This window comes from Enhydra lutris, unplaced genomic scaffold (genome assembly GCF_002288905.1).
Source record: "Enhydra lutris kenyoni isolate GAN:26980312 unplaced genomic scaffold, ASM228890v2 scaffoldscaffold74, whole genome shotgun sequence".
Lineage (NCBI taxonomy): Eukaryota > Metazoa > Chordata > Mammalia > Carnivora > Mustelidae > Enhydra > Enhydra lutris.
This window is the reverse complement of record NW_019154158.1, coordinates 5,580,985-5,608,921: the sequence shown is the minus strand read 5'-3', so window position 1 is coordinate 5,608,921 and position 27,937 is coordinate 5,580,985. Positions and strand designations below refer to the sequence as shown.

The 27,937-nt window shown below is 39.4% G+C and overlaps 2 protein-coding genes across 3 annotated transcripts in view; one reads left to right on the top strand and one right to left on the bottom strand.

Moving 5' to 3' along the window:
* Positions 1–670: 670 nt before the first annotated feature.
* LOC111160220 (DNA primase small subunit) lies at positions 671–23,484 on the bottom strand. The gene is made up of 13 exons (XM_022523129.1): positions 23,317–23,484; positions 22,507–22,664; positions 17,522–17,628; positions 17,377–17,450; positions 16,139–16,275; positions 15,710–15,768; positions 14,611–14,720; positions 13,593–13,681; positions 13,286–13,427; positions 10,574–10,643; positions 9,586–9,677; positions 2,710–2,808; positions 671–794 (listed from the first exon to the last, which is right to left on the bottom strand). The coding sequence occupies exons 1-13, from the start codon at positions 23,417–23,419 to the stop codon at positions 775–777; spliced, it is 1,260 nt and encodes a 419-aa protein (XP_022378837.1). The 5' UTR covers positions 23,420–23,484; the 3' UTR covers positions 671–774.
* Positions 23,485–23,601: 117 nt separating this feature from the next.
* The window catches only part of LOC111160200 (hydroxysteroid 17-beta dehydrogenase 6), a 37,233-nt gene continuing 32,897 nt past the window's right edge, over positions 23,602–27,937 (top strand). The window contains exon 1 of one of the 2 annotated variants that reach the window (XM_022523106.1): positions 23,602–23,675. The gene's annotated coding sequence lies outside the window, so the exon portion shown is untranslated. Of the gene's footprint in view, positions 23,676–24,229; positions 24,275–27,937 lie in introns of those variants that run through there. The other variant, XM_022523107.1, reaches the window with a different exon arrangement.

Below are 27,937 nucleotides of genomic sequence, written 5' to 3'. Positions count from 1 at the left end.
AACAGGCTTTCCACTGAGCAGGGAACCCAGGACCCTGGGATTATGACCTGAACTGATGGCAGCTGCTTAACTGACTGAGCCACCCAGGAGCCCATATAATATTAACTTTTACAAAATATATCTGCAATTCACTTATTCCTTCCATTATTGTTGCTTCCAGAAACCTGGACGTTCTCCTTTGGTGGCCTCAGGAATCTTTTCAACATAATTTTCAAGAAAAGGAAATTTTGGGGGCGCCTGGGTAGCTCAGTCTGTTGAGCGTCAGCCTTTGGCTCAGGTCATGATCCCAGAGTCCTGGGATTGAGCCCCTCATGGGGCTTCCTGCTCAGTGAGGAGCCTGCTTCTCCCTCTCCCTCTGCCTGCTGCTCTGGCTACTTGTGCTCTCTCTGTCAAGTAAAAAAAAAGAAAGAAAAGGAAAGGAAAGGAAATTTTGCTTTGAGCATTAAGACACATTATGGTTCTGTAATATTTATTGAATGGCTCTTGATGTATTTGGTTTTTTAAAGATTTTATTTTTATTTATTTATTTGAAAGAGAGAGAGAGAGAGAGAGAGAGAGAGAGAGAGAGCATGACTTGGGGGGAGGGGCAGAGGGAGAGGGAAATGCAGACTCCCTACTGAGCAGGGAGCCTGACCTGGGACTTGATCTCAGGACCCTGGGATCATGACCCTAGCCAAACGCAGACACCCAGCCGACTAAGCTACCCAGGTGCCTGAAGTATTTGATTCTTGAAGCTAGAAGATATCTACATTGGTTTGAGGAGAGTTGTTATCTTCAGAAGTCTTTCTGTAAATCTGGAATAGAATAGATTGTTATCAAAGGGATAGTAAAGGAAGACAAGACAAATCCCATTTATTTTCACATTCTGATTTGCTTAATGCTTCTATTAAATTCACATCATGCATAAAGATTTGCTTTCACTTTTGCTGAAGCCCACATTATAGGGTTGAGCTAGTACAGAACAAGAGTACAAAGGACTTAATATAGCCAGTTGGAATGGCAGGTTCATTGAGGCTTTCCAAGTTCAGAGTCATCATTATTCATTCAATAAGCAAATATTTAAGTATCTGCTATGAGTTCAGCATTATCTTGGGCACTACTGTTTAACTATCATGCGTATTATTAAAAAATAAAGTGGAAAGGAAGTTGTATTTCTATAACACTACTACAGTTTTCTATGGTATTGATCCATCTCCTGAATAATATTCACTGCTGATTTCTTTCATTTTGGCTTACACATATGTTTGGGTCTCTCTTATTCAAAGACACTGCTGTCCTCTAAGTATCTCCCTTTAGTCCCAATATGCAACATGATTTTATCAGTTCTCTACTGCATTTGACACTTGATAATCTCCTTGAACATTTCCTTTCCCCGGCTTCTGTGACACTTTTAATTTCCTTTTTCATCTCTCCACTTCCAAATCATTACCAACTCTCAAGGATGGCTCTAGTATTTGCTCCTGTTGGAGATATCCAGTACCAGTGTCCTAATGGTAATAGGCCAACTGGCCTCTTGGTCTATTTTATCCCTAACCTCTCCCCAGACACATTGTTGCTAGTTTGATTTTGCTAGATAAAACTTTAAATCATGGTACTCCATTCCTCAAAAACCTTTACTAGATTACCTGTCCCTACTGAATTAAGCCCAGGCTCTCAAGACTGGACTTCAAAGGCCACCTATACCCTGGATTCAGTCTGCTTCTTCAGATTTCTATCCCATCAATTCCTGCCGCATCTTTTTTTTTTATAATTTTTATATATTTTTATTAACATATAATGTATTATTAGCCCTAGGGGTACAGATCTGTGAATCGCCAGGTTTACAACCTCACAGCACTCACCATAGCACATACCCTCCACTATGTCCATAACCCTACCACCCTCTCCCTACCCTCTCCTCCCAGGCAATCCTCAGTTTGTTTTGTGAGATTGAGTCTCTTACGGTTTGTCTCCCTCCTGATCCCATCCTGTTTCGTTTATTCTTTTCCTACCCCCACACCCCTCATGTTGCATCTCCACTTCCTCATAACAGGGAGATCATATGATAGTTGTCTTTCTCTGATTGACTTATTTTGCTAAGCATAATACCCTCTAGTTCCATCCACGCCTGACACATCTTTTTCCATATTAGCTGTATTACTTGATGGCCTCTGGAGTGACCTGATGCTTTCCTATCTAATGCCTTTGCCATTGCTTCAAGAATGAAGAACCTATCCCCTTTTCCCATTCCTGTATCCTTATCAAATCTCTGCTTAACGAAATCTTATGCATACCTCAAGGCATGGCATATTGGCGTTGGGAATTAGAATCTGTATAGCCCCTCAGTGTAAAGAGTTCAAATACCATTCTTTTCATACGAAATCTTCTCAGGTTCTCTCAGTCAGATGAGATCTCTTTCTTAGCATTTTATACTTCTTTGTTTTGTATCAGTAGTACTTCCTAAGGGCAGGGGGGCATGGTGTGGAATTCATCTTTGTATAATTAATCTTTGTTTCCCTCATAGTACCTGATACACAGAAGGTGTCTAATGAGTATCTGCTGAATAGAATTAAGGTAGCTCAATTTTTAAAACACTAAGGATAGTAAGCTAAATCAGTAACTTGTTTTAGGAGGGCAAAAGCTAGAGCTCTAAAATTTCTCATGTACTAGATGATTAAACTTCCTACATTAAGATCTAAATAGCTAAAAAGGAAAGGTATAGAGTCTTACCACTCTTCTTGAGAAGTTCTCCTTTTCGGGATTTATCCAGGTTTTCAAGAAATTGTTCAAAAACTTTTATATAAGGAGCTAGACTGGTCTTCTTATAATCTAAATTATGAAGGCCATGCATTATAATTAGCATTTTGGAAGCAGAATAACATCAGAGTATAACTTTAAGTTTTTAAAAAAAAATTCTCTAGAACAACAATAAGAAAAAGAATTCTCTAGAACAGTACTGTCCAATATAATGAGAAATATGTAGTTTAAATACTCTACTAGTGGGGTGCCTGTGTGGCTTAGTTGGTTAAGCATCTGCCCTCCACTCAGGTCATGATCCCAAAGTCCTGGGATGGAGCCCCACATTGGACTCCCCACTGTGCAGGAAGCCTGCTTTTTCTTCTCCCTCTGCCTGCCACTCCCTCTGCTTGTGTGCTCTCTCTCTCTCTGTCAAATAAATAAATAAAAATCTTAAAATAAATAAATACTCTAGTAGCTACATTAAAAAGGTAAGACTAATTTTAATATTTTATTTAATTCAGTGTATCTAAAATATTAATACATAATAAAAATTGAAATATTTTATTCTCTTTCATACTGTTTGAAATCTAGCATTTTGTACTTAAAATACATCTCAATTTAGATGATACATTATCATGAGAAATACTTGATCTATATTTAGATTTGAATTATAGACAGTGTAAAAGTAGGCTCACATATCCAAATTTCCTAAACATACTTCAATGTTTTCTAATAATTGAATCAAATATCAGTTTTAAAATTTATCTATTGGGGCGCCTGGGTGGCTCAGTGGGTTGAGCCTCTGCCTTTGGCTTGGGTCATGATCTCAGGGTCCTGGAATCGAGTCCTACATCGGACTCTCTGCTCAGCAGGGAGCCTGCTTCCCCTCTCTCTGCTCACTTGTGATCTCTCTCTCTCTCTCTCTCTGTCAAATAAAAAATCTTAAAAAAAACCCCCAAACATTAAAAAATTATTTATTTAAAAATATTTTAAAAATGTTTAAAAATATTTATTTATTTTAGAGAGACATCCCTTAAGATTTTATTTTTAAGTAATTGCTATACCCAACATGGGACTTGAGCTCATAACCCTGAGGTCAAGAGTTGCATGTTCTACCGACTGAGCCAGGCACCCCAATCAGTTTTAAAATTTAAATTAATTAAAATTAAATTTAAAAAGTCAGTTCCTTGTTTATACTAGCCACATTCCAAGTGCTTAACAGCCATATGTGGCTGCTGTATTAAGACAGTGTTGCCTGAAAATATCCAAACCACATGTACATATCTACTTCAGTAGTCAGGCTTTCTGGTATTAGACCAGCATAATCTATTGCTCTATGTTAAATCCCATACAATATTCTTTTTTTTTCTTTTTACAAATTGTGGCTTCATTAATAAATAGTTTTACCAACAGAGCAAACATTAAAAATGTCAGGGGCATTCTACCTGGAGACAACCAGAAGTTTATAGTCATAGTGCCTTAAGTATAGGTATTTTTTTATTTATATAAAATTTTAAAAAATGTATACAGCAAAAAAATTTTTAATCTTTCCCCCCAAGATTTTATTTATTTATTTATTTGAGAGCGAAAGAGAGAGAGAGCACAAGCAGGGGGAGAGGCAGAGGGAGGAACAGACTCCCCACTGAGCAGGGAGCCTGATACAGGGCTTAATCCCAGGACCCTGAGATCATGACTTGAGCCCAAGGCAGACGCTTAATGACTGAGCCACCCAGGCACCCCCACAACAAAATTTTGAATACAGAATCTTAATCGTCTATTTAATTACACAATCTATAATACCCAATAGGGGAGAAAATCTGAGAACAAGATGAGATTTGGATTTCAGTAGTGTGCTGTATCTGGATGGAATAGTCCTCATAATAGTTCATTCAAAAGAGTAAAAAAAGAAACTATACTTAAAAAAATTTTTAAGGGGCATCGGGGTGGCTTAGTCAGTTTAGTGTCTGCTTTTGGCTCAGGTCATGATCCTGAGATCCTAGGATGGAGCCCTGTGTCATGTTGGGCTCCCTGCTCAGTGGGAAGTCTGCTTCTCCTTCTCCCTCTGCCATTCCCCCCCCTGTTTATGTTCTCTCTCTCTCTCAAATAAATAAATAAAATCTCTCTCTCAAATAAAAAAAAAAAAATCTCTCTCTCTCAAATAAAATCTTTAATAAACATTATCTGATGTACGACTAGAAAAGGAATTTTGACGAGGATATTCAGGATGAATAATCTGAACTGTGGCAATCATGAAAGTACCATGTATTTTGTCCTAAACTTTTATATATGAATTTTCTTATAATAATATAAAATATACACCAAGGAAACTGTTTGGTTTGGGATCAGCCCCATAGTACTTAGAACCTTTAATTCAAGATTCTAAGCTCCTTGCTTGTCTTTTTTTTTTTTTTTTTTAAAGATTTTATTTATTTATTTATTTGACAGACAGAGATCACAATAGGCAGAGAGGCAGGCAGAGAGAGAGAGGAAGCAGGCTCCCCGCTGAGCAGAGAGCCCGATGCGGGGCTCGATCCCAGGACCCTGGGATCATGACCCGAGCCGAAGGCAGAGGCTTCAACCCACTGAGCCACCCAGGTGCCCCTCCTTGCTTGTAAGTCTGTATGTTTATTTCACCATCATGGAATATGTAACAGGCATTCAATAATCACTTAAATATTTACTAACTATATATTAAGTACTCTGCTAAATTCTAAAAAAAATATAAGCCGAACTCTTTGGTTTTAAGAAGTTTTTAAATGAACTGGTAAAACAAGTCCTATATGTAGTAATAGAAAACAATATATAATTAAAAGACCAAAGAGGCACATGGATAATTATAAGGCCAAAGAATCCACCTGTCAGTGTTGAGCGAGGTGGCTGTGAGGTGGGACTTAGAAAAAAGATATAATTAGGGGTGTCTGGGTGGCTCAGTCAGTTAAACATCTGACTCTTGGTTTCCACTCAAGTCATGACCTCAGGATGGTGAGACTGAGCCCTGTGCTGGGCTCCATGCTCTGTGTGGAGTCTGCTTGAGATTCTCTGCCTTTCCCTCTTCTGCCCCTCTCCCTGCTCATGTTTGCACTCTCTCTCTCAAATAAGTAAATAAAATCTTTAAAAAAGAAAAAGAAAAAAGACATTAATAGAACATTCCAGGATTCGTGAAGAAGGGTGGGAACAGGGGCGCCTGGGTGGCTCAGTGGGTAAAGGCTCTGCCTTCGGCTCGGGTTGTGATCTCAGTGTCCTGGGATCGAGCCCCATATCGGGCTCTCTGCTCGTCGGGGAGCCTGCTTCCCTATCCCCACTCTCTTTGCCTGCCTCTCTGCCTACTTGTGATTTCTGTCAAATAAATAAATAAAATCTTAAAAAAAAAAAAAAGAAGAAGGGTGGGAACAAATGGTACTAGTGTGATAAAGGACAAAGGCTTAAAATTACAGAAACTAAAGCGATAGTAGGGAACTTACACATCACTCATTCCAACCCCCCACCATCTCTAAAGCACCCCTGACTGATGGTTATTAGGCTATTTATGAATACTTGAAATGACAGGCAGTTTAGTTTATTTTTGAATAGTTATATTAGAAAATTTCTCTTTAAAATCTTTGAACAGGGGCAACCGGGTGGTTCAGTTGTTTAAGTGACTGCCTTTGGCTCAGGTCCTGGGATGGAGCCCTGCTCAGTGGGGAGCCTGCTTCTCCTTCTCCTGCTCCCCCTGCTTATGCTTTCTTTCTCTCTCTCTCTATCAAATAAATAAAATCTTTAAAAAATAAAAAAATCCCTGAACAAAAGAAAAAGATGTTCATCAGGAGAAAATATTTTTAAAAAATTGTGAAGTAAGGTATACATGTTGTTAAAAAGAATAAAATAGTACTAACAGGTTGGAAAAAATAGCTTTCTGCCCTAATTCTGACCTCTCCATCCCCTTGAATGGCAACCACTTTTTCTTTCTAGCACCTACTTTTAACAGATGAACACTTCCAATGTTTAGAAATCCAAAGCCATTCTTCCTAGGACTGTGGCTTTTTTGTGGGGAGGAGAAGTAGGAAAGGATCAGAAGGCTAAGATTTTTCCTTAATTCTCAATGTGTTGAAATTTCAAAATGATGTGCCTTGGTGCCAGTCTGTTTTCCTAATAGGCGGAGCCTTTTTTTTTTTTTTTTAAGATTTTATTTATTTATTTGACAGAGATCACAAGTAGGCAGAGAGGCAGGCAGAGAGAGAGAGGAGGAAGCAGGCTTCCCGCAGAGCAGAGAGCCTGATGTGGGGCTCGATCCCAGGACACTGGGATCATGACCCGAGCCAAAGGCAGAGGCTTTAACCCACTGAGCCACCCAGGCTGAGCCTTTTCAATAAAGGGCTCATTTCTGTGATGGCTTCCTATATAATTTTGATATATATATTTTTTACCTCTCTGTTTGTTGTTTTTCTGAAACTCCCATAGTTAGGTATTAGACCTCCTGAACCATTCTTTTTTTTTTTTTATTTGTCAGAGACAGAGAGAGTGAGCACAAACTGGGGGAATGGCAGGCAGAGGGAGAATCAGGTTCCTGGCTGAGCAAGGAGCCAATGTGGACTCGATCCCAGGACCCTGGGATCATGACCTGAGCCAAAAGCAGATGCTTAACTGACTGAGCCACCCAGGCATCCCCTGAACCATTCTTCTGATTTTCTTTATCTTTTTCCTCCTTAAAATAAAAACAAAATAATTATCTTTTTTTGTAGTACTTTCTGGAAAATCTTAACTTTACTTTTCTAGCCCTTCCACTGAATTTTGTATTCTAATGATTATGTTTCTGATTTCTAAGACCTCTTTCTTATTCTCTGAATGTTTCTTTTCATAGCATTCTGCTATTGCTTCATGGATACACTATCTTCTCATATTCTCTGAGGATAATAATTTTTTAAAAAAAGGTCTTCAGGGTGCCTGGCTGGCTCGGTTAGTAGAACATGTGACTTTACTTCTCTGGTATGTGAGTTTGAGTCCCATGTTGGGCGGAGATTACTTAAGAAAAAAAGAGGGAAAAAAAGGGTTTTCTTTGTTCCTTGCATTATCTGTTTTCTCTGAGTTCCTTTTTCCAGTTTATTCTGATTTTTCATGTTGGAGATGTTCTTCAAATTATTTATTTATTTATTTTAGATTTTATTTATTTATTTGACAGAGAGAGAGAGGGGGATCACGAGTAGGCAGAGAGGCAGGCAGAGAGAGAGGGAGAAGCAGGCTCCCCGCTGAGCAGAGAGCCTGATGCAGGGCTTGATCCCAGGACCGTGAGATCATTACCTGAGCCGAGGGCAGAGGCTTAACTCACTGAGCCACGCAGGTACCCCCCAATACTTTATTTTTAAAAAATATTTTATTTACTTATTTATTTGAGAGAGATGGCGGGGGAGGGGCAGAGGGAGAGGGACAAGCAGACACCATGCTGAGCACAGAGCCAGATGGAGGGCTCAATCTCATGATTCTGAGATCATGACCTTAGCCAAAACCAAGAATCAGATGCCCAACTGACTGAGTGATCCAGAAGCCCCTCAAATACCTTAGGCAGAGTGCTTGTAATCACTATAAACATTAATAGTGGAATATACTATGGTTAGGTATTATGTTAGAGCTGGAACAGATGAAGTCATTTTGTTTGTTTTGTTTTATGGAGTGATATTTGAACTTGGGTTTTGAAAGAAGGTGGCAACATTTGACTGAGAAAGGTCAGTTAGATAACACAGATCTGCACTGTGTTACAAAAGTCACTAGACACATGTGGCTACTTAAAACTAAATGAAATTGAGGGGCGCCTGGGTGGCTCAGTGGGTTAAAGCCTCTGCCTTCGGCTCGGGTCATGATCTCAGGGTCCTGGGATAGAGCACCACATCGGGCTCTCTGCTCAGCAGGGGGCCTGTTTCCTCCTCTCTCTCTGCCTGCCTCTCTGCCTACTTGTGATCTCTGTCTGTCAAATAAATAAATAAATAAATAAATAAATAAATAAATCTTAAAAAAAAAAACAAAAAACTAAATGAAATTGAAAATCAGGTTTCTCACAATTCAAGTGGAATGTGCTGCATGTGGCTAGGGAGTACCACACTGGGCAGTGCCTTACATTTCTACCACACAAGAAGTTCTATTGGTTCTGTAGAGTGTCTTTTGGGTGTTGGTATATGAAGATTTGGCTTCTATTAGCAGGAAGATTTATAAGTTTCCCAGCTTCATCAAATTCTTGAGTATACAATTCAACCACAGTTTAGATATATATTTACCATAACATTCTCTGGATATATCAAGAGCAAAGAACAAAAGCATGCATATATAGTAGTTGTTAAATAAGTAGCTGTTGAATCTAAAATTGTGAGAGTCAAACAACTATCAACACAAAATGACAATTTAATCTTATAGTATAAATCCTAGCATTTATTTATTTATTTATTTATTTATTTAAAAAGATAGATTTATTTATTTATTTATTTATTTAACAGACAGAGATCACAGGTAGGCAGAGAGGCAGGCAGAGAGAGGGAGAGGAGGAAGCAGGCTTCCCACTGAGCAGATAGCCCGATGCGGGGCTCGATCCCAGGACCCTGGGATCATGACCCGAGCCGAAGGCAGAGGCTTTAACCCACTGAGCCACCCAGGTGCCCCATAAATCCTAGCATTTAGATGTTGCTTAGTAAATATCTGTTGACTCAGATTGGATTCAACAGCACCATTTGGGGAATTGATGAAGAATGGACAGAGCATTGCTATGATATTATTTGTTACTGAGCTGGTTTCATGATAAACATTGATCCATTCTGGGCTGAATCCAAGGAGAATTAATTATTGGACTGACAGAGGATGTCTTGTAAGAAACTTATATTAAAGTGAGACTTCAACATATTAACATACCTCTGGTTCTACGTTTGATATCAGATTCGGCTTCATTTCCTTCCTTTCCCTCATCATTAATGGAAATGGCATCCAATTCACGGCAGAGAGAGCTACAAATAATAGAATAAGAGAATTTTTTTTTTAAATTTTTTAACTCTATACTTGATTTCGGGCTCAAACTCATGACCCCAAAATCAAGAGTCACATGCCCTACCAACTGAACCAGCCACGTGCTCCAGAATAAGAGAATTTTATTCTGTTTTTTAAAAGTAGTCTCTATGCCCAGTGTGGAGCCTAATTCAGGGCATAAACTCATGGCCCACAGATCAAGACCTGAGCTGAGATCAAGAGTTGGACGCTTAACCAACTGAGTCACCCAAGCCCCCCAGAATAAGAATTTTAAGATTTTATTTATTTAATAGAGGGAGAGATCACAAGTAGGCAGAGAGGCAGGCAGAGAGAGAGGGGGAAGCAGGCTCCCTGCTGAGCAGAGAGCCCGATGTGGGGCTTGATCCCAGGACCCTGAGATCATGACCTGAGCTGAAGGCAGAGGCTTAACCCACTGAGCCACCCAGGCACCCCCAGAATAAGAATTTTAAAGTTGGTTCTTGGTCAACATTACCCAGTGTATGATAGCACAAGAATCCCACAAAATTTTCTGTGAAAACAGTGTGTGACCAACTAAATTTGGGATATTCTAAAAATCACAATCGCATCTTGCGAGTTTTCCATGCATAAGAGCATAATAAAAACTGGGAAATCTTGCAGTAAATAACATTTTATCTGTTAAAATCGTTATTTCTCAAACTTATTTGAACTTACAATCTTTTTATAAGAGAATAGCAGCTTGTGTTCTGTGGAACTCATTAGGAAATGTTGCTTTACAAAGGCACTGTCATATAGCCTCAGAGCACCTGCCTCTCTGAAAGGGATCTAATTCAACCTACTTCAAATTCAGAGTAAAAATCACAAACAAAAAATGAATGATCAATGATGTGGAACATACCTTATGGTTGGAACAGTAAATGGATCAAACTGTTCCACTTTCTGTACATCAATAGGCACAGAAATACGACCTGTAAGAACCAAAAGTTATAAACTGATGATTGTAAAATACAATCCTATGTGTTATTTTGGCCAAATTTTAATCTAAGGCTTAGAAAAAGGGTTAGACTTACCTTTTTTTTTTTTTTAAGATTTTATTTATTCATTTGACAGAGATCACAAGTAGGCAGAGAGGCAGGCAGAGAGAGTGAGAGGGAAGCAGGCTCCCTGCCGAGCAGAGAGCCCAATGTGGGACTCGATCTCAGGATCCTGAGATCATGACCTGAGCCGAAGGCAGCGGCTTAACCCACTGAGCCACCCAGGCGCCCCTTATCTGTTAAAAACAATAGCTAGAAATTACTTCCACATTAGCTGTTTTTAATTTCTCCTAAAAACAAAAAAAATAGATATGAAAGAATGTTGAGCTATAATCTAGTGTTCTTATTTCCACTTTTATTTCTATCTCCTTCTTCCTAATATCTTTATATGTAAGGACAGAATGATATCAAATTTAGTGAGTCCTGAAAAATGAAATAACATAGATATAGTTCATTTCATTAACTTGGTTTATTTGCTGAGATCAGAACAGACACCTATATGTTGGGCATCTTTAGAAAGCATTTTGGAAATAAAATAGACAGCATTATACTTTCCCTTTCACAATATCCATACCTGGGATACCTCATAAAATTCATTACATCTCAAAAATGAGATAATCAATCTAAAGGATGCCAGGTAAATAACAAGTAAAATAATCAAGAGAATTGGGAGTTGTTTGAAGACAGTGTAAAAAGACTACAGCTACTTATGGGAAAAGAATATAATCAAATGTGTATACTTATGAACATAATTATTTACCCAAACTCTGAGTATTAGAATAAGGGGATACCCACTATAGCTTTAGAATTAGGTTTAAAAAATAATAAGAAATATATAATGCACACTGCATCAAAAACTAATGATGTGGGGCAACTGGGTGGCTCAGTGGGTTAAGCCTCTGTCTTTGGCTCAGGTTATGATCTCAGGGTCCTGGGATCGAGCCCCGAATTGGGCTCTCTGCTCTGCAAGGAGACTGCTTCCCCCTCTCTCTCTGCCTGCCTCTCTGCCTACTTGTGATCTCTCTCTCTGTCAAATAAGTAATAAAATCTTTTTATTTATTTATTTATTTATTTATTTATTTGACAGAGGGATACACAGTGAGAGAGGGAACACAAGCAGGGGGAGTGGGAGACGGAGAAGCAGGCTTCCTGCTGAGCAGGGAGCCCGATGTGGGGCTCGATCCCAGGACCCTGGGATCATGACCCGAGCTGAAGGCAGACGCTTAACGACTCAGCCACCCAGGCGCCCCTAAATAATAAAATCTTAAAAAAAAAAAAAAAACCACAAAAAAAACAACTAATGATGTATTTTATGGTGACAAATAAATTAAATAAATAAATAAACAAACCCAAAACTTTTCAGCTGCTGGCTACCTAAACATAATTTTAAAATAATAATCAAATCAAATTAAAAAAATTAAAAATTAATTAATTCAAAAACTTAAAAAAGAAATATATAATGAGCACTGGGTATGATATGGAACTGATGAATCACTGAACTCTACCTCTGAAACTAGTAAGACAAATTAAAAAAAGAAATACTAAGCTTATTATCAAAAGAAGCTAAAAACACATAGTTGATAGGTTTAGAAAGGGGCTATTCAAATATATGCACTAGAGAATCATCACAGATTATTAAAGGAAACTAGGCAACTTGGGAGAATTGAATGTGTGACAGATCCTTTTCTAAGTACTTTACATCTTATTATTATTTTTTATTTATTTTTTTTAAAGATTTATTCATTTGAGAGAGACAGAGACAGAGAAAGCACAAGCAGGGGGTGAAGCAGAGGAAGACGGAGAAGCAGACTCCCTGCTGAGCCCGGAGCCCGACTTGGGGCTTGATCCCAGGATCTAGAGACCACGACCTGAGCCAAACACAGACACCAAAACATCTGAGCCACCAAGGCGCCCCAGCACTTTACCTTTTAGATCTTCACAATAACCCTGTGAGTTAAGTACTATATCATTTCCATTTACAGATGAGGAAACCAAGACACAGAGAATAATTAGCCTAACATCCCACAGTGAGTGGTAGAGTTAGACGAAAAAGGACAACTACATACAACTGTATATGTCTCCTGGTTGGATGAAGCAAAGTTTATGTCAATATAGCAACCATTATATTTATTTTAAAGTCAGTTTCAGTCCATCAAAACATATCTAAGAGAAATGTGGAGGAGGAAAGCTAAAACTATGGAAAAAGAACTGAGGGAGGAGGCATAGTGGGAAAAGCACAGAACTTTCAAGTTTTAAGAACTGAATTCTGTTCCTAGCTTTGACACAATTTGTTTTAAGACTGTGAACAAGTCACATCAACCTCTTGGACCACGGTTTTCTCATCTCTACAATGAGAACTGTTGTCCTCGGATTTCTAAGTTCCTCTATAGTTCCAACACTAAACCTCAGAAACCCAGAGGAAAATTATTTATGTAGTGGAAACTGATCTGGTAGCTACTAGTCGACAATTAAAAAATAACTTAGTTATCATACGTATTCATACCCAGTGACATGCTTACTCAAACAAAAAATAACTAATTTTTCTTCTAGTTTTCTTTGCTTTCTTTACGTTGTACCTGTTTTAGGATGAACACTAAAGGGGCTCTTCAGTAAATGATTGATTCCTTTGCTAACATTGATGTCCAGCCGCGGGAAACAGTACTGGAGCATGATCTCCCATTCCAGCCAGGGTCCACATTTGTCATTTTTGGTACTATCCTAAAAGCAGATGAAACTCTAGCATGAGGATCAGTAGAAACTTTTGAGGATTTCTTTAAGAGGTTAAAAAATGGCTTTCAGTGATCTTTAACTTACTAAGCAAAAAAATTAGAATTTAACTAAGAATTACATTATATTTATAATAGAGATTTCAATGGAATATACCTGCAAGCTGATGGCTTTCGTCAAATATTCCCAACGCTGAAGTGAATTGTGATACTTTGGGAAGTTTTGCTGAAGTGTCTCATGAATTGGTGATGAGTCATTAAGGAACACAGTCATTTAGAGCCATTGATGAACAATTTATTTTCAGTATGTATTACTCACAAGGATATCAAAAGTTTACTAGAAAGTAATTATTGTTTTCAAAAATGCAAATATTAATTAAATATATTTCCTTAAAAAAGTCCCCTGTAAAAATATATACTGATATGACAGAAAGAATGCCAAAATAACCATATAGTTTTTTTGTTTTTTTTTTAAGATTTTACTTATTTATTTGGGAGAGAGAGAATGAGAGAGAGAGAAAGCACGAGAGTGGGGAGGGTCACAGGGGGAAGCAGACTCCCCTGCTGAGCAGGGAGCCTGAGGTGGGACTTGATCCTGAAACTCCAAGATCATAACCTGAGCCAAAGGCAGTCACTTAACCGAGCCACCCAGGTGTCCCTTCTATATAGTTTAATGTAAAACCTTTCCCTGGTCTGTACATATTTTGACAAAATGATTCAGCATTCTTTAAGTATCCATTAATTCTATGAGGAGCAACTTCCAAAATGAGGAAATTTATTTCCAAAATGGTCTCATTTCTTACTGTATTCCAGACTAGATATACTAAAATGCAGGAAAACAGGAGACGTTTTTGTAAAAAAGATTAAACTTATAAGAGTAAGTATATGAGGGACGCCTGGGTGGCTCAGTGGGTTAAAGCCTCTGCCTTCGGCTCAGGTCATGATCCCAGGGTCCTGGGATCGAGCCCCACATCAGGCTCTCTGCTCAGCAGGGAGCCTGCTTCCTCGTCTCTCTCTGCCTGCCTCTCCACCTACTTGTGATCTCTGTCAAATAAATAAATAAAATCTTAAAAAAAAAAAAGAGTAAGTATATGAGAATATGTAGGCAGAACACATTTATAATATAGATCAATACATCATATAGCTCACATAGAAGTGGCCTTGGGAAAGGATATTTTCAGGAACAAGGGCTAAAATCTTATCCCAGCTTTCTTTATTTTCAAGAATATCTTGATCAACTAAGGCATATTCTTGGAAGAATTTTTTTATTATGTTTATAGATTTGCTGTAGGAACAATAGCACAGTCCCAATACTATTAGCAACACATACGCTGCATAATTTTTCATGCCAAGAAGGGAGGTTAGTGCTTGCTTCTATTGAATCTTTTTTTTTTTTTTAGTGAGCATACATTAGTCTAATAAGACAAACAGAATTAGCTAACAAACAAATTAGCTATGTAAAATGGGAATAATATACCTTCACAGGGTTATGAGAATTAACTAAGACATTCTAAGGGAGAAGAACCTAGTACAGCACCTGGCTTAGAATAGCTATTCAAGAAATGTTTACTTCTTAAATTCCACAACTTACAGATGAATAGCATCATAAATATGTAACAAGGGTAGAAACAGGCCAGGACAACATAATAATACATCAGTAGTAGTGTGGGATAGTCTACAGTTTCTACTCCGAAGTACTTACATTAATGTCTCAACAATTACATAGTGCTTAGCAATTTGCAAACAGACTTCACATCTATCGCTTTATTTAATCTTTGCCACAACTCTGAGATAGATGGAGCAGATGTTGTTTTCCCCATCATACACTTATAAGGAAATAGAGGCTCTAATATTTTATCAGGGTTTTAGAAAGCCACAGAATAGAAACTCTTACTCTTAATGCAATGCTCTTTACATCTAGAGTAGTGAATTTAGTGGAAAGAGTCTGAGTTTTGAAATTAGGCAGACTATGACATGCTTCCTAAATTTAACAATTACTTTTGTGGTACCAAAGAAATTATACTATCTAAGTTCTACTTCAACTATAAATGGAGATACCATCATGTCCCTCATGAAGTTACTATTAAGACCAATAAGAACGTCTGTAAAGCACCTATCATGAATACTGCAGCATAAGACAGTCATTCAATTAACTCTAGCCTTATTATCAGTAAAATGGTACCCCAATAGAGAAATTGGTAACAATGTAATTCTAAAAGCACACGTAGGTATATCAGACACAGTTTAAACCGCATGGACTCTTTCCCAACAGACCTGACAAAAGGGTGAATTTTTTCACTTAGATGGACTTTCTTTTTAACATCTTGACCACCCTGAAAAATAAACCATCAAAAAAGAACTTCATGTATATGACACAAGTGAAATAATTAAAATTTTTTTAATGTATTCTAAATATAGATTAAATTCTGTCAAAATATAGAATTTAATTCTTTTAATTATGTCAATATTAACTGACATAATTGAACCAGAAAGGTCATTTTCCTCTTGCTACAAGGAGGATACTTACAGCAAAATATGAAAGATCTTAAAAAATGTAGCTGCTGTGATTATTTGATCTGCTAGTAAGGTCATCTACTCTGGAATATGGATGCTATAAAAGATAGTTTCATTTTTTTCACTAAACATTTCAGGCTTGGTAACATCTAGCAAACAAAGAAATGTAAAGTATCACTCAGATCTTACCTTTACAAGACTCAAATACTCAACTATCCCAGAACGTACTGCAGAGGACAATTTTCTAACCGATTCATCACAGACCCAACAATGAACACCTCTCCTTCCAGAATATACCCAGAGACGATGCTTAAATCCAAAGTCCTCTGAGGAGGGGAGAAATAATATATTTTAAAATCTATAAATAAATTTATAAACTCCTGGCTCTTGCTTACTTCCTTGGCTTCATTTTTACCTCTTATCCACATGTACTCACCCTAACTATACTAAATTATGTGTAGTTTCCTGTCTCCCATGGTCTTGCCTTCATGTCTATACCTATCCTGTTCTCTCTGCCAAGAATTTCTTCATGCCCTTTTTTTTCCTCTCAAGCTTTTTTTTCCCCAAGATTTTATTTGTTTATTTGTCAGAGAGAGAGCACAAGCAAGGAGTGGCAGAGGGAGAGAGAATCCCAAGCAGGCTCCTCGCCCAGGAGCCCGATGTGGGCCTGTATCCCAGGACCCTGAGGTCATGAGCTGAGCTGAAATCAAGAATTAGAGGCTTAACCAAATGAGCTACCCAGGCATCCCAAGAGTTAGCTATTTTTTTTTTTTAAGGTAGCAGCCTTTTATTTATTTTCTTATTTGAGAGGAGAGAGAGAGAGAGAGCACAAGGCATGGGGAAAGTCAGAGACAGAGGGAGAAGCAGGTTCCCCACTGAGCAGGGAGCCCGATGTGGGGCTCGATCCCAAGACCCCTGGGATAATGACCTGAGCTGAAGGCAGACAATCAACTGACTGAGCCACCCAGGTACCCCTCTTTTTAATATCATTGTCATCCTTATCATCACCTTTTCTAATTTCTTTCTATTCCAGTATGTACTCCTGCTGTTCTCTATCCCCATGGTACCTTGTGTATATTACTAAACTAAATGTAATCCTCAATTTTATTTGTCACTTAGACTGTATAACCTACTTGAGGCAATCATTATCTTTCATATTTCCCTCATCTAGGACAGTTTTTAGCACACAGAGGTGCTCTGGGTAGCATACAGACTGAATTGGATAAAAACTCACTAGTTTGATCAACAGCTTTATTAGCGTTTCAACTACAACTTTATTCTAGTCTCCTTTTATTTTCCAGATATATGTTTCAAGGAAACATGTTAGAAATCTATGAGATTTGATTATAAAATGGTATACATAGACAAATATTCAGAGGAAAACAGATTCTTACATTTGACCCCACTCAGACACTGCCAATACTTGCCCTTCAGTGCTCGGTCGATTATGCGTATGGCCATCGTCATGAGGGTCCAGCACTTAGAACATATGTCTGCAGAACTGGAGTAGAGGCTTCATTACTCACTGTCAGTGATATCATCCACCCTACCAGCAAGGCATGCAGTGCTTACCTACAACATCTCCTCACATCGTCATAGTCTGTCATATCAATGTCAAACACCAGTTCTTTTTCTTGAGCCTGGAAAGCTCCCAGCTTCACTGTATTGTGCTGATTGGGCTACAAGGAGAAAATATCAATCAGTTTCTGTAAGAGCTGTCATGCTGTCAATTATGCTATTTTCTAACCACACAAAGAAAGTGGCCAAAGAGAAATGAAAACAAAACAAAACAAAACAAAAAACCCATAATATAATGCCAACTCTACTCAGTTAAAGTTCACTAGTTTGGATTTTATACATCCAGAATGGATGACAATATAAAGTTCATCTACTTAAAACAGGTTTTGGTAAATACATATTACCATAGATATTTGTTTTTTACCAGTTCTACTGAGATATAATTGATATGTAACATTGAATAATAAATATTTGTTAATTGGGGCGCTCCGGTGGCTCAGCTGGTTAAGCATCTGCCTTCGGTTCAGGTCATGATCCCAGGGTCCTAGGATTCAGCCCCACATTGGGCTTCTTGCTCTGCCTGTTTCCCCCTCTCTCACTACCCCTGCTTGTGTTCCCTCTCACACTGTGTCTCTCTGTCAAATAAAGAAAGAAAATCTTTAAAAAAATTTGTTAATCAATAGAAATCCCAATAAGGCTTTTTTAGGTTTCTCATGAAGAATAGTACATACAAATAATTAATGCCCTATTGCAAGCTGTTTTAAAGACTTTTAGTTATTACTGGACATATAAGTAACAAAAAGGTATTTAAAATTTTTCAATAATTCAAAATATCTCAATTTAGTTTGAACTGAGCCTTTGGCTCAAGCTGTAAGTAGCCTCTTTTTTTTTTTTTTTTTAAAGATTTTATTTATTTATTTATTTGACAGACAGAGATCACAAGTAGGCAGAGAGGCCATCAGAGAGAGAGAGGATGGGAAGCAGGCTCCCCGCTGAGCAGAGAGCCCGATGTGGGGCTCGATCCCAGGACCCTGGGATCATGACCTGAGCTGAAGGCAGAGGCTTTAACCCACTGAGCCACCCAAATGCCCCTGTAAATAGCCTCTTTTGAGGCTATGGGCCACCAGAGGAAAAAAAAGCAGACTGAATACAGATACTTATCTTGCTCTTTCCAAACCTGCACAAAAATGATAGTAAAGGTTTTCTTAAGAAAGGCATAAATCTTTAAAAAAGGACCAGAGTGGGAGAAAAATTAAAAAGTACCAGAGAGGAGAAAATACCACTAAAATTTTTATAAGGATAACCATAAGGGCTGAATTTTAAACTCTCAGTAAGGAAAGATAAGCAATCCAATTTACACCTCAGCATCTCCCAAACTCAGGTGATAATGGGTATCCCTAGAGTGAGAGAGAGAGTGTGTGTGGTAGTGGTGAAGCTAAGATTAAAAATAGGAGAATCAGTTAAAAATCTATTTATGAAGCAGTTAATTCCCCAGATTCTTCCATTTACTCTGCAGAGCTAGGTGACTGCACTTTCATTTCCCTGGCAAAGACACCTGAATTATTATCTGGAGAACCTCAAGTAGTGGGTCTCTCTGGACTGAGGTGGGGGGCAGGAACAATAGGCACAGTTGAAGAAAGTGTATTGTACTGATATATAGCGGATTAAGTGGACAAACATTTACATGTGGAAAGTTGAGACCCAGCCCTCTCCCCAACTTTTATACCCTATTACTGCCATCCTATGCAGGAAACCAGAAGATTCCTCACTGAAGAATCTGATCAGGAGTGCCAGGCACTATTACAGGCTCTAGGAATAGAAGATTTGTGATCAAAACAAAGATCCCTGTGCAAGTGAAGTTTTCATTCAAGCAAAGATCTAGAGAAACTGACATCAGAGCTTCCTCCCCAAAAAATGGCCTAGCCAGATCACCCTGTAATAAAGAAATCTCAGCCATGTATACACAACGTCCAATCAGCTTTTTTAGTGCTTTATTTTTAAATATAAACAACATGCAAGAAATTATCAGACTTATGAGGAAAGCCTCTAATATGAAAGAGGAGAAAAAAACAGGGAAAAACAAAGCGACTTTGAGAAAACAGATTATATAACAGAAAACATAAACTATCACTGATACTCTCAGAAAGATAAGACATATCAATGAAAAAAGTACAGGATACTCTAAAAAAAAATTCTTGTAAATTATAATAGCAGAAATGAAAACCTCTGAGGAAATTCCCCAGAAAGTAGAGCAAAATAAAAATAAGGGAAAAAAAATTAGTGGACCAGTCCAAGACACATAACACCTGACTTTAGGATTTGTAGAGACCAGAGAAAAATTATAGATAGAAAAAATTATATTTAAGGAAAAAAAAGGGGTGCCTGGCTGGTTCAGTCAGTAGAGCATGAGATTCTTGATTTCTGGGTTTTAAGTTCAAGCCCCATGTTGGGGATAGAGATTACTTAAATATAAAAAAAATTTTTTTTTAAACTTCAAAATAAAATCTTAGAAAATAAAAGGAAAATTTTCCAGAATTGAAGGACATGAGTTCATGATCATAAGAGCCCATCAAGTATCTAGCATAATAGATGCAAAAAAGATGGACACCAAGGCACATCATTGTGAAATTTTATTACATTAGGGACAGAGGGGCTAGGTAGAAAATCCTAAGAGCTTTCAGTTCCAACACAGTGAAATAAGAATCAGAATGGCATTAGTCTTCTTCTTTTTTTTTTTTTTTAAGATTTTTTTTTAAAGATTTTATTTATTTTATTTGACAGAGATCACAAGTAGGCAGAGAGGCAGGCAGAGAGATAGAGAGAGGAAGAAGCAGGCTCGCCGCTGAGCAGAGAGCCCGATGTGGGGCTCGATCCCAGGACCCTGGGATCATGACCTGAGCTGAAGGCAGAGGCTTTAACCCACTGAGCCACCCAGGTGGCCCAGCATTAGTCTTCTTAACAGCAACACTGGAAGCTAGCAGATAATGCAAAATTCTAAGGGAAACTGATTTACAAACAACCACTAGTTAAGTACAAAGGTAGAATGAAGTCATTTTCCAGATACAGAAAGTGTCCAATATTTTCTTTTCCATGCACCTTTTCTCAGGGAGCTCCTGGAGGATGTGCTCTATGTAAAGAAAAGTAAACCAAAAAGAGAACAAAGGATTCAGGGAACACAGGATCCAAAATAGGAGGTAAAAGGAAATCAGGGTGCTTACAAGATTATATTTATCCATGAGGCTTAGAGAGAGCAATTAGTCCAGCTTGGAGGTCAGGAAGCTGCAAGTGAAATTTCTTCAGGATGAAACTGACCAGATAAATAAATAAATAAAAAAATTTTTTTGAGATTTTATTTACTTATTTGACAGAGAGAGAGAGAGAGAGAGATCACAAGTAGGCAGAGCAGCAGGCATAGAGAGGGAGGGGGAAACAGGCTCCGGGCTGAGCAGAGAGCCCGATGTAGGGCTCGATCCCAGGACCCTGAGATCATGACCTGAGTCAAAGGCAGAGGCTTAACCCACTGAGCCACCGAGGCACCCCAATAAATAAAATCTTAAAAAAAAAAACACCAAAAAAAAAAATTGGGCACCTGGGTGGTTCAGTCAGTTAAGTGTCTGACTTCTGATTGTGGCTTAGGTCATGATCTCAGGGTTACAGGATTGAGCCTGGCCTTGGGCTCCATGCTCTGCAGTCTGCTTGAGAGTCTTTTCCTCTGCCTCTTGCCCTGCTGGGCGCTTGCTCTCTCTCTAAAATAAATATATAAATCTTGGGGGAAAAAAAAAAGAAAAAGAAATAGTTCCATACAAAAGCTATCATCCCATGAGTGTGTTTCTCCCCCCATGTATTTATTTTTTTGTAAGTTTTTTTTTTTTTTTTCTTTTTAAAAGAGAGCACGAGCAGGGGAGAGGGGCAGAGGGAGAGAGAGAAGCAGACTTCCTACCAAGCACGGAGCCTGACACCAGGCCTGATCTCAGGACCCTGGGACCATGACCCACGCTGAAGGAAGAAGGCAGATGCTTAATTGACTAGCCACCCAGGTGCCCCTCCCCATGTGTGTATTTTTAAGGAAAGAAAGGCAATTTTGGTATGTTCATTCATTCAACAAATATGATATACTCTCTCGGGCAGGCACTAATCTAGACATTTAGACTGTATCAGTGGCAATGGGTAGGAGGAGTGGCAGGTTGCAGAAGGCCTCAAAGTTAAGACTTGAGGAGGTGAGGGAAGGAACCAAGGAGATATCTAGGGAAATGGGTTCTGGGCAGTGGAAACTGCTTGAGCAGGGGCAGTGTGGCAGGAGTGGAATGAGTGAGGGGGAGAGAGGGGCTTTTACTCTGAGCAAAATGGGGAGCCACTAGAGAATGGTTTTGAGCAGAGGAATCACAGAATCTAACTTGTTTTAAAAGGATTGCTCTGGCAACTGTTTTGAGAATAGACTCTAGAGTCTATAGGAGCAAATTGTTAGGAAGTTTTTACAGTAATTCAGATGAAAGATGATAAGGATGGTAGTAGTACTGGTACCAGTGGTTGGATTTCAGATAATATTCTGGTAGAGCTGAAGAGATTTCCTAATGGAATAGATATAGGAGTGTGAGAGAAATAGAGGAATCAAGCATATCTCCAAGGGGTCCTGGTCTGGCTCAGTCCGTAGAGCATGTGACTCTAAATATTGGGGTCACATTGGATATAGAGATTACTTAAAAACAAATAAACAAACAAAACACCTCCAATGCTGGAAGACAATGTAATTCTTTTAAAATATCCTCCTTTAAACCATGCTGACTTCCTCGTTTACTCTTTTGGCCAGATACTCAATTTTTCTGTCCTAGTGAGAATACAACCAATTCACTTCCAAATGATTTCCAGCCAGTAATGTGGAGTATGAAAGAACAAAATATTACAATCTACTTGCAAAAAAGTTAAAGTGGGACTCAACTAGAATCAATTCTAAAAATTTAACCTCAAAACAATGAGAACACCAATCCATTCTTGGTTTAAAAAACAAAACTACAAAATACATTAAAAAACCGATTTCTTACTCTGTGGGAATATACCGCGCCTATATCAATCTTGTATGGATTCATTTTCTGCATCTCCTTTTCCAGCTCACTCTGGTTGTTGAAGGATTGGTAGCGAATGTAAATATCATCTTTCAATGTGAATGAAAATTCACGGTGTTGAAAGTAATTCTTTATTACTGCAAAATAAATATACCATTTTAAAGTTAATTTGGCACTTGATTCGGCTCAGGGCATTAAAACATTAACCAATGATAAGATATTTTTAATGAGCCCTCTGTGCTCAACGCTGTGCTACATGTTTAAAAAAAAAAACCCGAAAACAAACTAGTTCCTACTCTGAAGGTGCATACCATCCTGCATCTAATAGGAAAAAGTAAAAATGAGGAAAAAGATGCAGACATATTCTAAAGCTGTCTCTCCTCGGCGAGCACTACTAAGTTCAGCTGCGAAGAGTTCAGTACCTCTCATCTTCCGGGAGATGCCCCGCTGTCCCCGATACAGAACACGCCTCTGCAGCTTCCGGCTACGACCCAGTAATCTCCTGGGCTCAGGCGCCGCGGCAGGTAAACGAGGAGCTGAATGGGGAGTCCCACCACGTAATGGTAGGAGCAGCGGCTCTTTCTTCCTCTGTGTGCCTGCTTACCGTAACCTCTCTCGGCCCCTTTACCTCTCTGAGGTGGTGGGGAGGGCTCGAGATAATACGCGAAGGCGCTGGCACAACGCCTGGCGCACAGGAGGTATTTCATATTGTCGTTCCGAGGAACGCTCCCAGCACCTCCTCACCCTCCCCACCGAACCACTACCCGCTCCGCTCCCGGCTTCCATCACCTCCGCCATAGTTGAGCCAACGGTAGTACTGGGCGTAGGGAAAAAGCCTCCGGTAATAAAGCTTAAGCAGTTCGGGCAGCTCGGCAGAGTCAAACGTCTCCATGGATGGCGCGACTCACTGTCTGTCGTAGTACCGCAAAAATTGGCGGGAATCACACAGCAGGATCCCCGGACACTGCGCAAGCGCGCTGTGGCCGCAACCGGACGTCTCCACGGGCCGCTGGGAATTGTAGTTCCCACTTAGGGGTTGGCCTGGGCGCTGCTTGGTCTCGGCCTATCAGCGTTCTCACTAGGTCCTCTGCTCTGGTGGGTAGAAGAAAGCCACTCCTGTTTCAGGAAGGAAGGTGTCGTACAGAAAGGTGAGCCCTTAAGCGTGTTGACTTAGGTTAAGATGACGTAAAAAATGATGTTCCCCGTTAACTTTATGAATGTTTTGGAAACGCATTTAAACAATGTAAGCCATTAAAAAAAGATCTTATTTCAGAGAGATTGAGAGCGCGAGCACAAGCATGTAGAGCTGCAGGCGGAGGGAAAGGGAGAGGGAGAAGCAGGCTCCACGCTGGGCAAGGAGCCTGATGCTGTGCTCTATCCTAGGACGCTGGGATCATGACCCAAGCCCGAGGCACTTAACAGAGTGAGCCACCCAAGCGCCAGTGTCTTTTTAAGAGGGTCTGAAAATTAATTCTTTTTTTTTTTTTTAAGATTTTTTTTTTTTTTTTATTTGACAGAGATCACAAGTAGACGGAGAGGCAGGCAGAGAGAGAGAGAGAGAGAGAGAGGGAAGCAGGTTCCCTGCTGAGCAGAGAACCCGATGCGGGACTCGATCCCAGGACCCTGAGATCATGACCTGAGCCGGAGGCAGCGGCTTAACCCACTGAGCCACCCAGGCGCCCCTGAAAATTAATTCTTCATAGAACTACTAGGTCCACTATGTGGAAATGAAGACCAACCAAATAAGGTAAAAGGCTTTTTATTCAGAGCTTGCTATATAGCAAGGGGGTCAGCTGCAGACACTTGGGTTCTGGCAGAGAGTCAAAGGCAGGCAGAGGAATCGGGAAGCTTTATATACTGGGTGAAGAGGAGGTTTCAGGTGTACCTAGATTCAAGGCTGTTTACATGGGAAAGCTGTAGCTGGGCTAACTGGTGTAGGGGCATTCTGTGTGATTGGTTAGGAGCGCTAATTTGGCTTTCTCTGATTGGTCCTAAATTGGAAGTAACCACAAAATCTAGGGAAGCTGATATTTATTAATCAAGTCCTGGCCATTTGGGGTTATGGTCTGGCTTCTTGAAGTATCACTAGAGACAACGGTCTGACTTTTGCAAGTCTGACCTATAGTAGGCTGGCTTCCTGAGCTGTTTATTATGGTTAAGGGGATTGGTTTCCTGCGTTGGCTTCTTCAGGTTGTAGGTTGGAGTTCTGTTTTGTTTTTGTTTGTAAGTAAACTCTACACCCAACATTGGGCTGAACTCACAACCCTGAGTTGCATGCTCTGTGAGCTGAGCCTGCCAGCAGCCCTCAGAGTTCTGTTTTTATATATGGTCTGGCCACGGTTTGTATATTCAGGCTCTCAAATAGAACACCCAGGAATGCTAAAATCTGAATTATAGGAATCTTGCAGAATCACGGAGAGATTTACGAGTATAAAAGGAGGCTGTTTGTTGCTAATGTGCAGATCTGCCCATCACTCTAACCTGGTAAAGATAAACCTCATTGCAAATGTGGACTGGGGTGGACAGTCTATAATCACAAAGATATCATGTCACTCGAAAACCATCATTTTCATGAATTTTATGTTTGCAGTAACAGTAAGAGAGCAGGGAGAGAACAGAGTCTTTAGGAAGTTATTATTAGCTTAATCTCAAAAACGATCAGGGTCTCTCAGCTCCTCTGGGTGAACTGCTCAAAATTGGGCTCTGGGCAGATCATGCTTAATTGAATATTCCTTGAAATCTGGTTTCCTGCACAGGTCTTAGTTGATTTTCACAATCCATAGGCATCTTGTGTTGGGTAACATGAATTTCATAACTGGGAATGTCTTCACTCTAATAATGATGACAAGAGTGCCCTGGAGAGTGCTCTTTTGCAGAACCATATCCCTCTGGACTGTTTAATGGAGGTTTCTCAGTTTTCTCATTGCTGCCTTTAGGAACTGCCTTTTTTTTTTTTTTTAAGATTTTATTTATTTCAGACAGAGAGAGAGAGCATGAGCGTGGGTGGGGAGGGGCAGAAGGAGAGGGAGAAGCAGGCTTCCTGATGAGCAGGGAGTCCAACATGGGGCTTGATTCCAGGACTGTGGGATCATGACCTGAGCTGATGAAGTCAGATGCTCAACTGACTGAGGCACCCAGATGCCCCAGAACTGACTTCTTTGGGATATTTGGGAATCCATTTTGAATTTCAGGACCACTAAGGAGGGCAGCTCCTGAAGGAGCGAAGATGAAAGGGGAGAAAGCAAAGGAAGTTATATTTTTTGAGTTCCTACTGTATGCTCGATTTATTTAACATTAGTTTTTTCATCAGGAAAAAGGGAATAATAATAGCTAATGTTTATATAGCATTTGCTGTGCTGTCAGGTACCCTTTTGAGAATTTATTCTTCCACCTTCTGCCTGTCAGAATGGCTAAAATAAAAACAAAACAAAACAAAACAAGAAATAACAGGTATTGGCGAGGATGTAGAGAAAAAAGAACCCTCATGGAGGGAAATGTAAATTGGTGCAGCCACTGTGGAAAATAGTATGGAGTTTCCTCAAAAAATTAAAAATAGAAATATCATATGATTCAGTAATTCCACTACTGGCTGTTTACCCAAAGAAGATGAAAGCACTGGGGTGCCTGGGTGACTCAGTTGGTTAGGTATCTGCCTTTGGCTTGGGTCATGATCTCAGGGTCCTGGGATCAAGCCCCATATCGGGCACCCTGCTCAGTGGGGCGTCTGCTTTTCCCTCTCCTTATGTGCTCTCTCCCTCTGTGTTCTCTCTCTCTCAAATAAATAAAATCTTTATAAAAATTTAAAAAAAAGAAAATGGAAGCACTAATTAAAAAAGATATGTGCACCCTTATGTTTATTGTAGCATTATTTACAGTAGCAAAGATATGTAGGCAACCCAAATATCCACCAATCGATGAATGAGCAAAGATGTGATGTATAAATATATATATATTTATATATGTATATATAAATAAAAACAAAAACACACAATGGGATATTACTCAGCCATAAAAGAGAATGAGATCTTGCCATTTGCAACAACATGAATGGACCTAGAGAGTATTATGCTAAGTGAAATAAGTGAGACAGAGAAAAACAGATAGATACCTTATGATTTCACTCATATGTGGAATCTAAGAAACAAAACAAAGACAAACAAAAAACCCAGACTCTTTTTTTTTTTTAAGTTTTTTTTTTTTTTTTAAGATTTTTATTTATTTGTCAGAGAGAGTGAGCACAGGCAGACAGAGTGGCAGGCAGAGGCAGAGGGAGAAGCAGGCTCCCTGCTGAGCAAGGAGCCCGATGTGGGACTCGATCCCAGGACGCTGGGATCATGACCTGAGCCGAAGGCAGTCGCTTAACCAACTGAGCCACCCAGGCGTCCCAAAAAACCCAGACTCTTAAATACAGAGAACAAAATGGTGGTTGTTGGAGGTGACATGAAATGTAAATGAAAAGTAAATGAAAAAAAAAAAGTAAATGAAAAGTACAGCATAGGGAATATACTCAATAAGATTGTACTAACACTGATGACAGATGGTGACAAGACTTACCATGGTAAACACTGAGTAATGTATAGAATTGTTAAAAAAAAAAGAATTTTTTGGGATACATGAGTGGCTCAGTCCATTGAGTGTCTGACTGTTGATCTCAGCTCGGGTCTTGATCTCAGGGTCGTGAGTTCAGGCCCCATGTTGGGCTCTGTGGTAGGCGTGGAGCCTACTTAAAAAAAATTTATCCCTCATAAGAACCCTATATGGTAGATACTAATATTATCCTATTTTATAGATGGGGAAATATGTGGAGAATTTAAATACTTTGTCCAAGGTCACACCAGCTAGTGACTCTCTACAGTTAACCTCTAAGCTACATGCTGTGTCTCTCCAAGCGGTTGTCATGAGAATTAAATGAGGTAAAGTGAGAGGTCCCTAGCACAGTTCACAGGCCACAAGCACACCGTGGCAGTAAGCTATAGAATTCTGTACAAATGCTCTGGTATGGAGGCTGTTATCCTACGTGCCACTGGGAGGCAGTATTGCCATTCAGCTTTCATCCACGTGGGCGCAAAACCCTTTTGTCCCTCAAGCCTTATACTATATGCCATCCTCTTTACATTTCCTATATATATCTACTGTCATCCTCTTTGGGTAATCCATCAGTCCTAGGTCTCCCCAAGGTTTTTGCAGACTTGGATACTTACCTCATGGACTTCCCTTCCAGTTCAACTCCTATTGTTATTCTGGATGTTTTTAGGATGTAAAAGATGATCCATATGATAGATCCACAGATAGTTAATGAACATTTATGTTGGGCACTTAGCTAGGTTCTGGGGAGGAAAAAAAATAATGACATGGTTTCTGTTTCTGAGAAAGTTATAACCTAGTAGGGGCAATGGACACAAATCAAAAA